The sequence below is a fragment of the Chlamydotis macqueenii genome, chromosome 3 (assembly GCF_036417535.1).
Source record: "Chlamydotis macqueenii isolate bChlMac1 chromosome 3, bChlMac1.mat, whole genome shotgun sequence".
Taxonomy (NCBI): Eukaryota; Metazoa; Chordata; class Aves; order Otidiformes; family Otididae; genus Chlamydotis; species Chlamydotis macqueenii.
In genome coordinates this window covers 100,170,417-100,185,303 of record NC_141558.1, presented here as the reverse complement: position 1 = coordinate 100,185,303, position 14,887 = coordinate 100,170,417, and the positions used below count along the sequence as shown (strand labels likewise).

The 14,887-nt window shown below is 43.7% G+C and overlaps 1 protein-coding gene across 1 annotated transcript; it reads right to left on the bottom strand.

Annotated features, from left to right (window-relative positions):
- Nucleotides 1–1,084: 1,084 nt before the first annotated feature.
- DACT2 (dishevelled binding antagonist of beta catenin 2) lies at nt 1,085–14,657 on the bottom strand. The gene is made up of 4 exons (XM_086744565.1): nt 14,328–14,657; nt 8,645–8,777; nt 6,901–7,188; nt 1,085–3,729 (listed from the first exon to the last, which is right to left on the bottom strand). Exons 1-4 carry the CDS (start codon nt 14,565–14,567, stop codon nt 1,931–1,933), a joined length of 2,460 nt encoding a protein of 819 aa, XP_086600691.1. The 5' UTR covers nt 14,568–14,657; the 3' UTR covers nt 1,085–1,930.
- Nucleotides 14,658–14,887: the final 230 nt, after the last annotated feature.

Sequence of the window (14,887 nt, the reverse complement as noted above, 5' to 3'; positions counted from 1 at the left end):
TTGTGTAAACGGCAAAAAGAATCCTTTTGTGGTGCAGAAAGTCAACAAGGCATAAATCACTATTTTGTTTGTTCTGTTGCTAGACATGCTGAACAAAAAACCCACCACCAGACCTGTGAAATTCTCCCATTAATCCTACTGGAGTGATTACATCCAATACTCTTGGGACTATGAAAAAAATGTTTAAACATATTCCACTGAGCAGGATGTAGTATTTTCCTCATTACAGTAAGGACAGTGTTATGCGCTAGGTTAAATACTTTAATTAAATGACTTTATGTAACATTTCCTTTTCTCTACCTCATTTTCCAAAAATGATTGAAAATAAGAGTGGTTTAAAAACATAACGTACCTTCCAAAGAATAGAAGGCATTGGCTAAAAGTTTAGTCTTTCAGTGTCTCTGTTTGCTAATGAATCCTTGGAGTAAACAAGCACTCTTTTACCCAGTTTCTGCAAAGCACTTGCCTTTTGTTTCAGACCCAGTACACTCGCCTGAATGAGGTAATGCTTACATCTCCTAGGCCAGGAATGTATTCAGATTGGGCACTGAAACAGGGTAGAAGGATAATACCTGCTCTTTGGTAAACACAGGGTGAACTTCAGCTCAGCTTCCAGATTGCTGTGCTCAGAGGAAAGAATTAAGACTGCTTGTCTGAACACAAAAAAAATCACTTCATCAGTTTAGCAACTGATTCAAAGCTTCACATGGGTGCCCTCGCATGCATTCAAAACACATTATGTGCATGTAAATATGTTTTAAATTAAGAGTGTCTTGTGACAAAATTGCATTAATTTAAATGAATCAGTTAAACACTACTCTGTTCTCAATACAAACACTATTTTTAAATTCACTCATTTAGAAGCAGGTGCCAAAGCAGGCTTCGTGAGGTAGTGGGTGAAAGGACCTTGGTTCTGACTGAGCTATAGCAACTCTAAAAAATAAAAAAGAACCCCTCTGCACAGTGCTCATGAAAACACAGATCTGTTTCACCAAAGAAAGCTCCTCTGCATTCCTGATGTGACATCAGAGTTGAGAATAATTTTCTTTAGACACCAAAGTCAGACAAGCACAATTTTCAGAAGTACATTAAATAGTATTTATTGAGTTAGCAATTTCAGGGGCAAAGCTGTAATCTCAGTCCCAGCTATTCACATACTGTGGCGCTGCGCCCTCACGTTCCTTCACCCATTCAACAAATGAACAATAACATGGAACATCATAAAGAGGGGGTTCGAAAAAAAAAAAACAAAAACAAAACCAAACCCTATACTCTCAGTTTTGAAAACAGGAAACAAACTGAACAAAGTCTTGTTCTCATTCACAAATACATTTGCCTTCTTGATTAAACATAGTATGTTTTTACAGAAGAACAGACTCATCCTCCTGATGTTTGGGAAAAGGTATGGGACGGTTGATCTGAAAGAAAGTAAAACTATGGAGAGCACTGAGAGCTTTTCCAAATGAGCAGTGACAGCTGGATGGTTAATGAAGACTTCAGACTGCAAAGAATTTCTCACAAGATGGAGGGATCCTACCAAATATCCAGTCAGGAAGAGTGCCTCTTCTTGGGAAGCCTTTGTGGCTGGGACTGATTCTGTGGGAGTATATGGTCATACACCACCAAGAGCTTGCCTGTAAAATCTTATAGCAGAGGTTGTTTTCATTTTCACCATGGCGACCCTTCTGCATAGTAAAAAAACACATCACACAATATACACAGATCCATATTTACAGAATAAATGGCAAAAGAGGAAATTAGATACAGTGACATTTATGTCCAGGCATTAACAAACAAGATCTCTTCTGTTGATTCAGGGGTTATTCACAGTTCGTTTAAGCAGGTCCTTTTCTCTGCACATGGCTTCTCTTGTTTTGTAAATGAGAGCCACCAGGAGGTCTCACTGTAAGAAACAGATGCTTGCTCTGCCTTAAACCATTGTCATGACCTTCAGAGAGGTAGGTTGGAATCTTCTAATCTTCTTCTTTAATGCCTTTGAAGCTTTGATACGACAGATTTTGGGCACTGGAGGAAGAGGCTTGGAAGAGGCCTGGACATTCCCCGATTGTCTGACGGAATCTTCAGGCCAAATCAGCTCATTTTCATCCCCCTCATCGTAGTCAAGGGTAAGACTGCTACTGTTACTGCTGCCATCCGAATCACTTTCACTGGACTCACTGTCCCCAAAACGGTTAGTTGTGAAATCGCTGACCTCCCCTTCGCTGGTCTCTGCGATGGTCGAGTGAAAGAGGGAAGGGCACTCTGCAGAGTACTCGGAGTGATCTGACTCGCTTTTGGCATCAGCTCTGCGGCGCTGACTCTTGGAGCGAGCCCTCATACTGACGGTGCGCAGGACACCAGCTCTACTTGCTGGCTGCCTTGGGGCTCCTAGGCCAAAGCTGCTAGAGAGGCTGGTCAGGTGGGCCTTGGCAGAGATCTCCACTGTGGACTGCCACTTGCGTTGCTTCTTCTTGTTGGCTGTGTCTGCACAAGCTGATTCGATGGAATACAGTGCATTGGCAGAGCCTCTGTAGAGCTCTGGCCTGGATGGCACAGTGGGGAGCCTGACTGGCACAGGGAAAAGGCTAGACTCCGAGCACGACCTGCCAGTCACGTCACCAGAATACGAAGGTCTCCGCACAAGGCTCTTCACTCCGTGTGGTCTTTGGGGCTGATTCCACTCAGCAGGCAGCCTGGCAGCCCCATGGGACCCTCTCATCTTCTCCAGGCACAAGGCTTGCTTCCCAGGCCGCAGTACCTTTTCACTGTTCCTCCTCTTTATCTTCACTGCCTTTGTTTTGGAGCTGGCAAACTTGACCCGGACTTGGTGGGATTCTGCAGGGACGAACTGAGCATGAACAAACTCACTTCGTGCCACTCGCTCCTGACCGCCAGCGTTAGCCAATTTGGCATTGCCACATTTTTTGAGCGGCAGCTTTCTGAGTGGGATGGCTTTAGCATTCCAGGTGCCCGGGCTGGAGTCCTCCTGGCACAGCTGCGAATAGGATGAACTGTGCTCCACGCTGCTCTCTGTTGCTTCTGCCAGAGGAGAGCCCCTTGCTGCTGACTTGGCAGGGTAACAACTATTCACAGCTGATGGCTCTGTGTCAGGCCGAGTGGACGGCTGTTCTTCATTCACACAGCGCATGGTCTCCTGCTGCTTGGCACATTCCCCCTCCGGCACCTCTCTCTCCAGCTTCCCGTCAGCTTTGTTACTTTCCAGGGAACTTGCTTGTTTTTCCAGCTGGCTACTGCTGCTGTTAATTTTCACTCCACCAGCACTGGGGGTTATAATGAGTCTCTGGTGCATTGTGGCTGGCTGGCTCTTTGTTGAAACCCACTCACTGGCATCAGCCCGATTGTTCCCTTTGCATCTCGTCAGCTGCAGTAATTTATTGATGTAGCCCCCTGGCTTGGCCTCAGCAGTTGCCCTAGTCCTAATCAAGCTGGGACCTGTCACACTAGGCATGGGTTTGCAGGGAGGAGCCTGGAGGTCTGCTTCTGGGGATGTCCCCACCAGGGAGAAAAGGGGACTTTGTAAAGCAACTGCATGAAGGGGGCTTGGGTAAGGATACACATCAATGCCATTCTTGGAGACCAAGTCGTTCTGGAATTTGGGGTCCACACTGAGCAAGTGCATGTCTCCGGCATGGCACAGAGGCAACATGGATTTGGGATCTGTCTCTTTCTGAAATCTAGTGTCTGCTGGAATGAGTCTTTCCAAGTCACCTACACAGTGGATGAAAATAAATAATCTAATTAAATCATACACAATTACACTCAAACTGGCTTATGCTAAAAGTGCTATTTCAGAGGAATGTGCTAGCTTTTATTAAATCAGTAGCATGAATGAACAAAATAGTTTCAGTCCTCCAAGATCACTGAATTACTTCAAGGCTTTTATTCACCTAACCGTAACAGAGATTAGAATGCCTTTTAATGCCAATAAAGCTCTTGCCTTTGCAGGAAATTTAAACTGTGCTGCTTGGATGAAAGTAAATCTGTGCATATATAAAAGCGTTCCAGAATGTCACAGACTAACAGGAACCCAACCAACTAAACAAAAATAAGGGATTATTTTTATTTCTTAGCAGGCATAAAAAGTAAATCCAACAATCAGAAAGCCTGAAGCTGAATGTCATGTAAAATCATCCAATACAACAGATAAGAGTTTTGAATGCTTTCCCTCCAGGATAAGATAAAGACTTCCTCTGAATATATGACTATAACTCAGAAATTGCTGAAATTTCCAGCATGCAGAGTTAATGGCATTTTTTTTTAAAGTGGTTAAATTTGAATTCCAGCTTTTCCGTCAATGCTTTTGTAACACGTGTCTTGGAAAGATCTATAGTACTCAACCAGCTGCTTTAAGAGGACTTAAGCAGACACTAGGTTATAGCGTTTCTTAACCTCTTAAATGCTGGAAGCTGTAGTTATTTATTGTTTTGCATTTTGCTTTAGCAAGGCATTGGTAAATAGAAGCACTCAATGCACACAGGAGAGCCATTAAAACTCACATATCCCATAGACCAGAGTGACATGATTCTACTTTTCCTTGACCCCAAATCCAGTGAAACCTCCTAACTGGATCTCTCATTTCATTTGATAACAACATTACCAGCCTCATGCCTTTGTCAAGTAAGTAACTTCTTATTAATTCCAGAAATAAGTTTTCAGAGGTTTTAATAAAAGTCAGAAAATCAGGAATGCCGTAATTGTATGTGTGGGTTTTTTAACAGTCCACCTTAAGGATATATAAGTATGGACTGAAGAACCTTTACTTTGACAGAGAAAAAAATCCAAGGGTAACTACTGAGGCAGATGGGAGGCTCAGTTCCTAAAGATGGCACTTACGGCCACCGATTCAGATCTTTTAAATTTTGGAGTACTGTCAAGGTTCCTGTAAGTTACACTTGATGGCTGCACCTTCACCTCAGGAGCATCTCCTGTGCGCTGAGAGGAGCAAGAATGTTTCACTCAGACAAGTCATCTCATAGAGCACTATGGTGCTGTGCTTACTCTGGTACCAAGAGTACTGGAACCATCTGCAGTTAGCTTGGATTTCTCTGTAGAACAGTGCAGACTTCAGTGCCAACAAATCCTCAGCTAAGTGATTTCCTGGCTGCTTCACGCTACCAGGAAACTCAGCCATCAAATCCAACCACATATTTCACTTACGGTGACTATTTCTGTCCTGTGACAGTAAGCTTTTGAAAGACTCATAACTTGACATTGTCTGCAGTGTCCTACCTAAGGCACTTACTAACCTTCTACAGCAAAGGTTAGGATGATGATTTCTCAAACAACCTATTTTCATAATGAAAACTCTTTAGGAAATTGTTGGCAGTGTGTAGTGGTGCTCCCCTATGCAAACAAACCAGGAAGATGTCAAAAGAATGCTGTGCTTGTGGTGTCTCAGCAAGCTTTCTGCTTGCCACTGAAAGAAAAGGCAATAGGTTTGTACCAGCACAGGTAACAAACTAAAAGAAGGAAAAGACACGTTCCTTCTCCTCTCCAAATGATGCTCTTCTGAAGTAACATCTCGCCTCACTTCCTGCAATGTGGTCAACTTTGTGAGAATTGTTTCTTCAAGACTACACCCACTACTACTCCACTATTTATGTTCCTCACACTGAAGGAAGTAAAAGGGTGTAGCCAAGGAAGAAGGGAAGTGGTACTAGAAAAAGGAAGGAGGGCTGAAGGAGGTCTGTAGCCTCACTCCTGCACCCCTATTTAACATCAGCTGTCCCTTTTACTGCTAGTCTATCTCCAAATCCAAAAAACCGTAAAGCCCCTGGCATCTTAGCAAAATGTTGCAAGGGAGGAAAGTTTCTGATAGAACACAAAGTCTGTAATCTGAACATGGAAGCCACAGATCATTAAACTCAGCTCCATCCCAACCTCTGAGAAGCCTGGAGAAGGCTTTGCTTTTATCCTATAATTTACCATCATCGCTTCAGATGTGTCTGTACAGATAGGTACAGAACAGGTGGGTCTTTGCTTCTCTCCCAAGCAAGCCAGAGATGAGCTAGCTCAGGTCAAGAAGCTGTGGGAATGACTCCAGAGTGACACGGTACTTGAAATGATGTTCTGTATGACTTCCCTGTTTCTATAATGGGACTGTCACACATCTGGCTGGGTCACCACATGAACTGCACTAACACAAGGTTGCTCTGAGGTCAAGGAAGGACCCAAAATAAGAAGTGATATGATGCCACTTCAGAGATGGGTAAACAAGAGATTTGGAATATTAATGGACTTGTCTACTTTCTCTAAAGGTACGATGCAAATTCATGGTTGATCCACTATTAGGCTCATGACTGGTCCCTAGATAGTCAATAAACCTTTAGTGTTTGTTTTCCCCAACCACACATAATAAATTATGAAAAAGAGTATTGTCTGAGTCCACACTAATTTGAATAAACAGGGCAAAGTACTATACTAATTTTAAAACAGATTGAGAAAACCAGCACTAAGTCTGGGAGTGCCTCTTTCTCCTTAGATTTCTGTAAAATCTTTCTCAGTAAAATGCATCACCTCTAATTTCGAATTCACCTTACATTTTTCATGCATCCCTGCACCTTCATTCAAAGTATTTCAAATACTGCAATTTTTCTGATTTCACAAGCAGGTAAATTAAAAATATCTTAACATTCATTACAATTTTATCTCATGCACTTAAACATTTTTCCATTTCTAAATATATATGTCCTCGTATTCATTATTGTTTAAAAGTTTAAATTGTTTAAATCTGTGTATGTAGACAAGTGAAAGCTGGAGAGTAAACAGTTTGGCTCTGTGTGCTATATATTGATTTCACATTGGTATATTAGGTTCTAAAAGTAATAGTCAGGATCCTGCCTTTCTCTTGAACAAGTATCCAGTTCTGCAGCTGATTACCTGTGGAAACTGGCCTCGGTCGAGACCTGGTAGGAGTCCCAGAAATGTCTATGCTAGCCGTAATCCGACATCCATCGCTGACATAGGTTCCCTGCTGTTGGAAGCTGGTGGTGTGCACAGTAGTTTCATCTGCAGACTTGGGTCGGTAGTCAAACACACTGAGCCTTGCTTTAGGGTGTTGTGAGCTGGGCAAGAGACTGGTATGGGAGGAGGAGATGGACTCACTGTACACAGAGGTACAAGAATTGGAGAGTGAGCAAGAACCACCGTCGCTCAGGTCATAGAAGCCTGTAGAGTTAAAATAAATAGGAAAATATTTCTTATTTACAGTAACTAAACATGCTCTGTAGAAGAAAAATGCAGAGAATAAAATAAGTCTTCACTTGCTATGTGCCACAGGCCTAAATTTATGATCATTTATTTGGGTATCTTCAGCAGAGGATTACTCTGATTCAACCACTTTTTATTGGGCTTCTGCATACGTACTTGGGCCCTGAGCCAGCCTGGCACGCACATGCATGCTTCGTTCTGAGGGTGGGATGAGGTGAAGTGCAGCACCATCACACCCAGTTCTTCACTGGAGAACGTCTTTGGGGACTATTATGCAACTGGTGTAAAATAGGGCCATCTCACGCTGTTGTAGCTTGTGCTAGGTGCATACAAGCACAGCTTGGATGGGAAAGTACAGTAAAACTAGCATGCGATCAGAGCTGCCAAGTCTATGATAGCTGGAACGTCTAAGGGCAGAGAACGGAGGCTGTCTTGCCTCTCCATGTCTTGCGATCATTGTCAATTAATCATGGAAGTATTAAAAAAAAGGCTCTGTATAAATTCAAGATAGGAATTTTTACTATTCCTCTTTATATAAAGCCAACAGAAAAGGAAACTGTTTCCTTTTGAATTGTGTGTATGTGCCTAGGTGCACAACTCCTGAACTTAAACGCTCAACAGAAACTTGCACTGTTTATACTCACTCCAAATACCAGGCTGCAAATTCAATGCTGTAAATAAAAATAAAATTATTTCCTTGTCTCACTGAAGACTGAAGGCTTTTCAAGATTCTGCTTAAAAAGAAGTATTTCCATTGTCCTAGACTCAATAATAAACTGGTTTTAACAGACATCCTAGCTATAAAAGTCTGCAGTACAGCGTGCTCTGTGAATAAGACCAGAAACCTGAAACTCAATGTCTTTCTGTCCATGAGAGCTTTAGTCAGCAAACTGCTGGAGTGGTTTTTCTTAGTGTCTTTTAATAGAGCTGCTTAATTTTTATACAAATGATCAAACATTCATTTGGCCAGAGCACTGCCATCACAGTGGTAGTGATCTTCAAAGCCTTAGTGAGGTTCAGGACCCTTCCTGGATTCAAGCAGAGCATTGACATGGATGTTGGTTTCCTTCACTTCTAGTAAGTACTCTAGCCACTTTGCCAATGGTCATTCTGCATTGGACAAGGTAATTCATTAATAAATCTGTCTCCTCCTCTTTCCATTGTGGTTAAAAAGTCCATTAAAAAAAAATCCAGAAAAAAATAGTGTTTGAGTGAATAAGTATTTTCCAGCTAAATCAACTCTGCAGGAAAATTGTGAGTGTGCTCTCTGCCAGATGACTACACAGCCATGTGTAGTGCCCTCAGCCATGGGGCACTATTTCTGACCAAACAATACAGAGAGTTTTTAGCAGATGACACCCTTCGGTTCTTCCAGCACCGCACCCCCAGGAATAAATGACCAAGTGCACATTACCTGAGCTGGGACGGCTGTCACTATCCAAATATTCACTGGAGGTCTTACTGACGTCCAATTTCAGCTCACTTATTCGCTGGTCTAGCTGATCCAGGTGGCTTTTCAAGCCGACATCCTGTCTCCTCAAACGAGACTAATTCACACGTCAAGGGAAGAAAGAGGAAATGAAGAATAATCACAGTTAGAATCTCAGCAGCAATGCATGAATTGAAGCCATCTGTGCTGGATGGATTCTGCCCACATGAAGTGTTTTGCTTAGCTAGGGACTGTTGCAACTGGCTTTCTGCAATGAGACTGACATAATGGACAAGTACGAAACATTCTGTTTCTCGGTATATATTGCCTTCTGCCCAGCTGAACACATTCTCAAAACTCTTTGTATTGAACATACTTCCCTTAACCTTCGGGGTTTTTGTTACATGTATGGCAGGAACTGTATCTCTAAAGACAATGGCAATTGTTTAACTAATTAACATATTAATATATGTACAGTGTTTTGCTATACACTGCCTCTGAGTAGAAGATGAGAGAAATGTTATGGCTTGTCTGCATGAATTCTAAGATGCCTCCTGATGGAAGGACGCCGCTGTATGTAAAGGCATCTTACTGCCACACAAAGTAAAGGCAGCATACTCGCTTCTGCAAAACCCTTGGCTTTGATGACATCTCTTTATAGTTGAAAGGGTACACTGCACAAATTGTGACATCTATTTAGCTGAAAGTTTTCCTTGTATGTCTCATGGCTAGGTATTTACACACATTTTATGCAAGGAGAAGGCAGCATTTGAATTCTGCTGTGAAAATTACCGTTTAAAATAAATGGTGTCCTAAGCTTGTGAATAAACCTTCAGGAGGCAGCAACGTGGTCCTCTGCCTACTGCAATCACTGGCCAGGCTGATTTGAGGCAACAGCTCCTGCAGTTGCTCCCCGAGTATTTATGTCATCAGCATAGTGAGGCAGATGGCCAGGTCTTCAGTACCAGCCAAAGAACCACGGTTGGCTTCTGTCACAAACTTCTCACAGGGCACTTGGCAAATTATCTAGGCCTAGTTGCTATTTAGGCAGCTTCTAATTATATCTCACCTCACCATCCATCCAACAGAACTGTACAGAAAGGTGGTCTCTTTAAGTTAGTTGTAAAATTGTGCTCACAGCCCTTGAGGGGACATTTTTCCATTCAGTAATGGCAAGAAAAACATGACTAAGATTCCTCTTTATGTGTATGTTTCAGATTTTAAAAGATAAGTGACAGTTCTAGCAGCATTTCCAACCCCAAATATGAAAAAATATAACCAGAGTCCCTTGTACTAATTAAAGTATCTGCAAAATTACATGACATGCAGAAAATCAAAATCGGTATGTACACATTTTTGACTCCACTTTCCTTGTGTTACAATTATTTAGCTTTTAATATTTGCATTTTTAGGTTTCTCCATAGTTATAAATCCTAAAAGCAATGAAAACTAAGACCACTAAATGATTAGAAACGGACATTTAAGAAATACAGAAAAAAGACAGATATCTTGAGTCTCACAAGGCAACTTTTACGCCTGGTGATGCTGCTGAGAAGAATAAAAAGGAATTTCTAGCATGTTTTTATAGAGAACTGGAGGAACATAAAAGACATAAGAAATAAAGCCCTTTTTTTGTTAGTGTCACACTTCTAGAAAGGTTTAAGCTCAAGAGGTTCATTACTGCTTCCTAAGAAAACCCATGGTGATTTTCCCTCTTCCTGTTTAACATAAACGAAAAGGAAGGGAAGGATTGGATAATAAAGGAGATTTTCTATCCCGTTTGAATGATGAATGTATTACCTCCTCAGTACTTCTTTATTTCCTTTGTGGTGAAAAAGCAAAAACATGCCATGCCTCCTTCAGTCCCATCTACTCAGGAAATCACAAAGTTTTGTTTTCACGGCTGGAATTAATTGCTTAATGATTAATGTTTTGCCAGCCAATCCCTCAGTCTGTGGTTTCTGATTAATGACAGAGAGGCCACAAGGCTCTCAGGTATTCACAGATTATTTATTATACCTCCAGGTTCTGTCTGCGCTTTCACAGCATTTTAACCAACATATATGATTTACATCATCATTTTTAACCCTTTTATGGTGTCTCACACTATTGGGTTTTCATCTTTCTGGCAGACTTCGTAGCTTTGATTTTTCAGTTAACTCCTTCTGCCCTCCAAGAAGAGAAACAGTCCTCAAACCATTTGGATAACGATCACTTTTCCGGTTGTTATTGCTCTAATAACCATGCCAAGCAGCACCCAGAACAATAAACTTTAAACACACTCTTTCTCAATTCACAACATGAATTTTACATGAGATAAAACCTTGCAGGTGAAACCATCTGTTTGCTTTGGGCAATGCAGCTGTGAAGACTTCTGTACACTGCACAATGCAGGACCAGACTTTCCAAATCAACTTGTTCAATCAATAGCCTACAGTTTTTGGGAGACAAATCTGGGATATTGTCATATCATTCATTTTTCAGAAGGAAGAACACTCTCTGAAAAGCAAAGTCCTTTAAGTCAACAGAAATTGGCACCCTAAATCAAGGCATCAAAACCCACTGGTCATACTTGATGACTCTTCTCAACTACAAATCTCTTCACTTGAGTTAAAGGCGAGAGGTGACATTTATTGGTTGTAGATTACCACCCGATAATTTTATCAATCCAACTGTATTTTGGAATGGACAAAAGATAGCATTAATCTAATCTAGTTTTGCACATCCAAAATCCATTCACCCTTGGGTCTTTTTGTAACTGATGGTGCAAAGCAGCCAGTTTCAGAGGAAAATGAATCTCACCTGTCCCAGATCCTTATTCTACAGTGAGCTGAATTCCTTCTGGAAGGACTTCTTTTTCTCAGTTGGCAAAAACTTCGAGTTAGTTTAATATTTAAAAAAATATAAAATCCTTATTTTAAAATATGTTTTCTTCTATTTAAAACTATCTAAAGGGGAAAAAATCTGTGCAAAATGCAGGGTATGAAGTGGGTTTTCTTTTTTCTGCAGTATAATGTGTCCCTTCTCGCATTTTTATAACATCATAAGCCACCTGAAAGCTTGCAAAACAAAATCATCAGACTCAAATTAAACCAACCAATTTTTATAAATACGTTCTCTGAGGAAACAGCCGAGAAACTACTGGATGCTGCAGCCTTAGATATCCATCTGCTTTGACAGTGAAAGTATCACAGTGACTGTCTGTCTTTGTATTAGTCTGAATTTGTATCTCTTCTTTTTCCTCTAGGTCACCATGATACAGTTTGGCCAAGAGACTAGTTTAGCACCTTTGCGATCACTGACAGTAGATGGCATTACTTAACTCTGCTTCTCCTCCACTACAGAGAGTTGATCCCGCGTGGATCGCAGTAACTTGCAGCTGCTAGAAGATTAGGATGCTGCAGTAGCATCCACATGCAGTCCCTACAGTATTTGATGGCTTTGCTCCACCCATCCCTACTAATGGCACTTGACTCCTTAAGGGTACTGCTTCTGCTCTTCTGTTTGTCATCTTACCATCACAGGACAAGCCTACCTTGGCTCTTATCTGCCTCGTTTCCATTGCTGAGATGCCTTGAGCCAGCTGTAGCTGACATAGCTTCCCCAGTTTAGGTTGCAAGGACCAAACTTTTTATGAATTAAACAACCATGCTAAAGCCCAGGGCTACAGCCCTACTTGAAACTTGGATCAAGATAGACTGCAAGGCAGAGCTACATTCACATTGTTAATGAGTTTCTCAATCTGAAAGCTTATAGAGGAACGATCACATACTCTATCGTCCATGGGCCAATAAAAACAATGATGAAGACATAACACTCCTTGAGCAATGCTGTGCTTTGCATTTTCTGTTGTTTTTCGTTTTAACTTAATTTCCTGCAATCATGAACAGAATTTTCGAGGGTTTTGAGTGTGATACACTACTCACGAGTCACTGAGAAACAGTTTTCAGACGGTGGTCGCTGAGTTCCTAGATCTGTGGGCTACTTCTAATAGGACTGTGAAAAGCCTGCTTTCAACTGGGTTTACTTTGCTATTAAGCAGCTTTCAGGTATGCACCTCTCCTGAAATACATGCCTGCAACTTGCAGGGGAAAAAAAACCCATAAAGGTACCAGGTACAGCAGTCTGAAAAGCAGCCATGGGTCAATTGGAAGAGCTTTGTATCAGTACTTCAAGCATTTGCACAACTGCATTTTTGCTGAAGAACCTGCCTCTGGATTTATGTAGTTCCGAGTCATCCCTCTCAAACTTTATCAACACTTCCCTCCCAGGCACCCCCAGAAGACAAGTTTCCCATAATTGCACTGGCACCTACTGGTGAAATCCGTCCCTCTCCTGCAGTGTGCTGAGTTACTATCACCCTCCTGACTCCTGTATTTCTAAGGGCAGCAATTAAAGGCCATTTTTTTTTCTTCAGTTTTAATGGCTAGGCTTCTTTCACATCACTGGAAAGCCTTGCAAGGTGCCAGTAAGGTCCTGAGAAGCTAAGCTTCTATTTTCATATTTTATTTGAGAAATACATAAACAAATGAATCATTAAAGCACAACAGCTGACATTAAAAAAGAACAGTCACTATGGTCAGAGGTCATGGGGTATTTCTGTTAACCCAGTGGCCCCTGACAGGCAATAAATGCCTTCAATTCTTTCATTTAGTTAAAAAAAAAAAAAAAAGAAAAAGAAAATAAAGTAGAGCCATTAGTTAAAATTATAAATGACAGGTAATCAAGTGGTTGGCAGCCCGCTTATCCTGCTTTTTTTTTTTTTTTACTTTAATCAAGATATGCCTGCTGTTGTGTTTCCACGTGCAGTGGCTAGGTTCCCTTGAAGGTTAAAGCCAATTTTATTCTGAGATGCTGTCTGATAAAGCTGCCTATGCAGAGCGAATAACCGCGCTGTTTTCACACCTGATTGATAACGGACGGCCAGGCCTTGCAGCGGTACAGGGAGGGAAAGGGCTCTGAATTAAGTCTGAGTTTACTGAAGTGTGTAATTGCCCATACTAGGGATTAAAGCCCTTTACCCTTTGATTGTTGTCTCACCTACAAAACTCGTTTCAGTCGAATTTTTTTTTTTTTCTTCTTCTCACGGCTGGCGTGAGACCTCAAGCACAAGGCCTGGCATTCAGTTAGCCTTCTCTTTTGATCATGCAACCCGTGGCAAGAACAAAGTGCTCTCTGCCCACGAACCCCTTTCCCGGGGGATTGACTCCCACCGGCAGACCACCGTGCCAGGCACACGAGGGTGTACACGCACACGGGTGTACATCGAAGCCCTGAGCGCTCAGCCCTGGCGTGTCTTTTGATCTCCCACTCCAACGGCCGCTGCAACGGCGAGCCCAGCGCTCCCAAGCCTCGGCACAGGTATTACTGGAGTTAATCATCTCCTACTCCGCGGCTCCCATGAATAAGCAACGCCGGATAACAACTTCTCCTCCGAGCTGCTCGGGGCACAGGGCCCGCTCTCAACGCGTTTCGGGCCCATGCAGACACCCGCAGGTGAGCCCCGCCTGAGGAAAACGCGCGACCGTTATAACGGCTGCAGCTGGGGCGCCCCAGCGACCGCATCCCCCGGGCCCCGCCTGCTCCCCGCCGCCCGCCCGCCCTCGCACCACAGGACCCCCACCCCCCGGTCCCCGGGGATAGCGGGGTGCCCTGTCCCGTCCCTTACCAGCTGCTCCTTCAGTGCGGTGAGGGTGGCCTCCAGCCGTTGCTCCTTGCCGCGGGCGGACAGGGGCTGCTCTTCTCCGCCAGCCGACGGCCGCTGCGGCATGGCCAGGGCGGCCCGCACCAGCTCCCGCTGCTTCTCCCGCAGCACCTGGAGCTCCTGCAGGCCAGCCAGGGCCGCCTGCAGCCTTTCGCCCACCCGGCCGCGATCCCAGCCGCCCGCCCGCGGGGCGCCTAGCAGCATCGTTAACGCTGAGCCGCGACCCCGGCCATGGCAGTGGGGCGGCGGGGAGGCGGCGGGGCTGCTCCCGCCCCGAGCCGTGCCTACGGCCAAGGCCGCCCGCCCCGCTCCGCGCCCGGCACCGGAGCGAGTGAAGCGCGACCGCAGCAGCTCCTGCGGTTTTGGAGGAGAGGTGGGGACGGGGGAGGGTAGAGGGGGAGGGAAGGGAAGAGGGCTGCGGGCAGCGCAGGGGCCACCTCTCGGGGTGGATACGGGCGGAGAGGAGCCAGTGCCCCGCCGCTCCCCCCCACCCCCCCCGGGGGCGGCTCCTGCCCGCCCCTGCC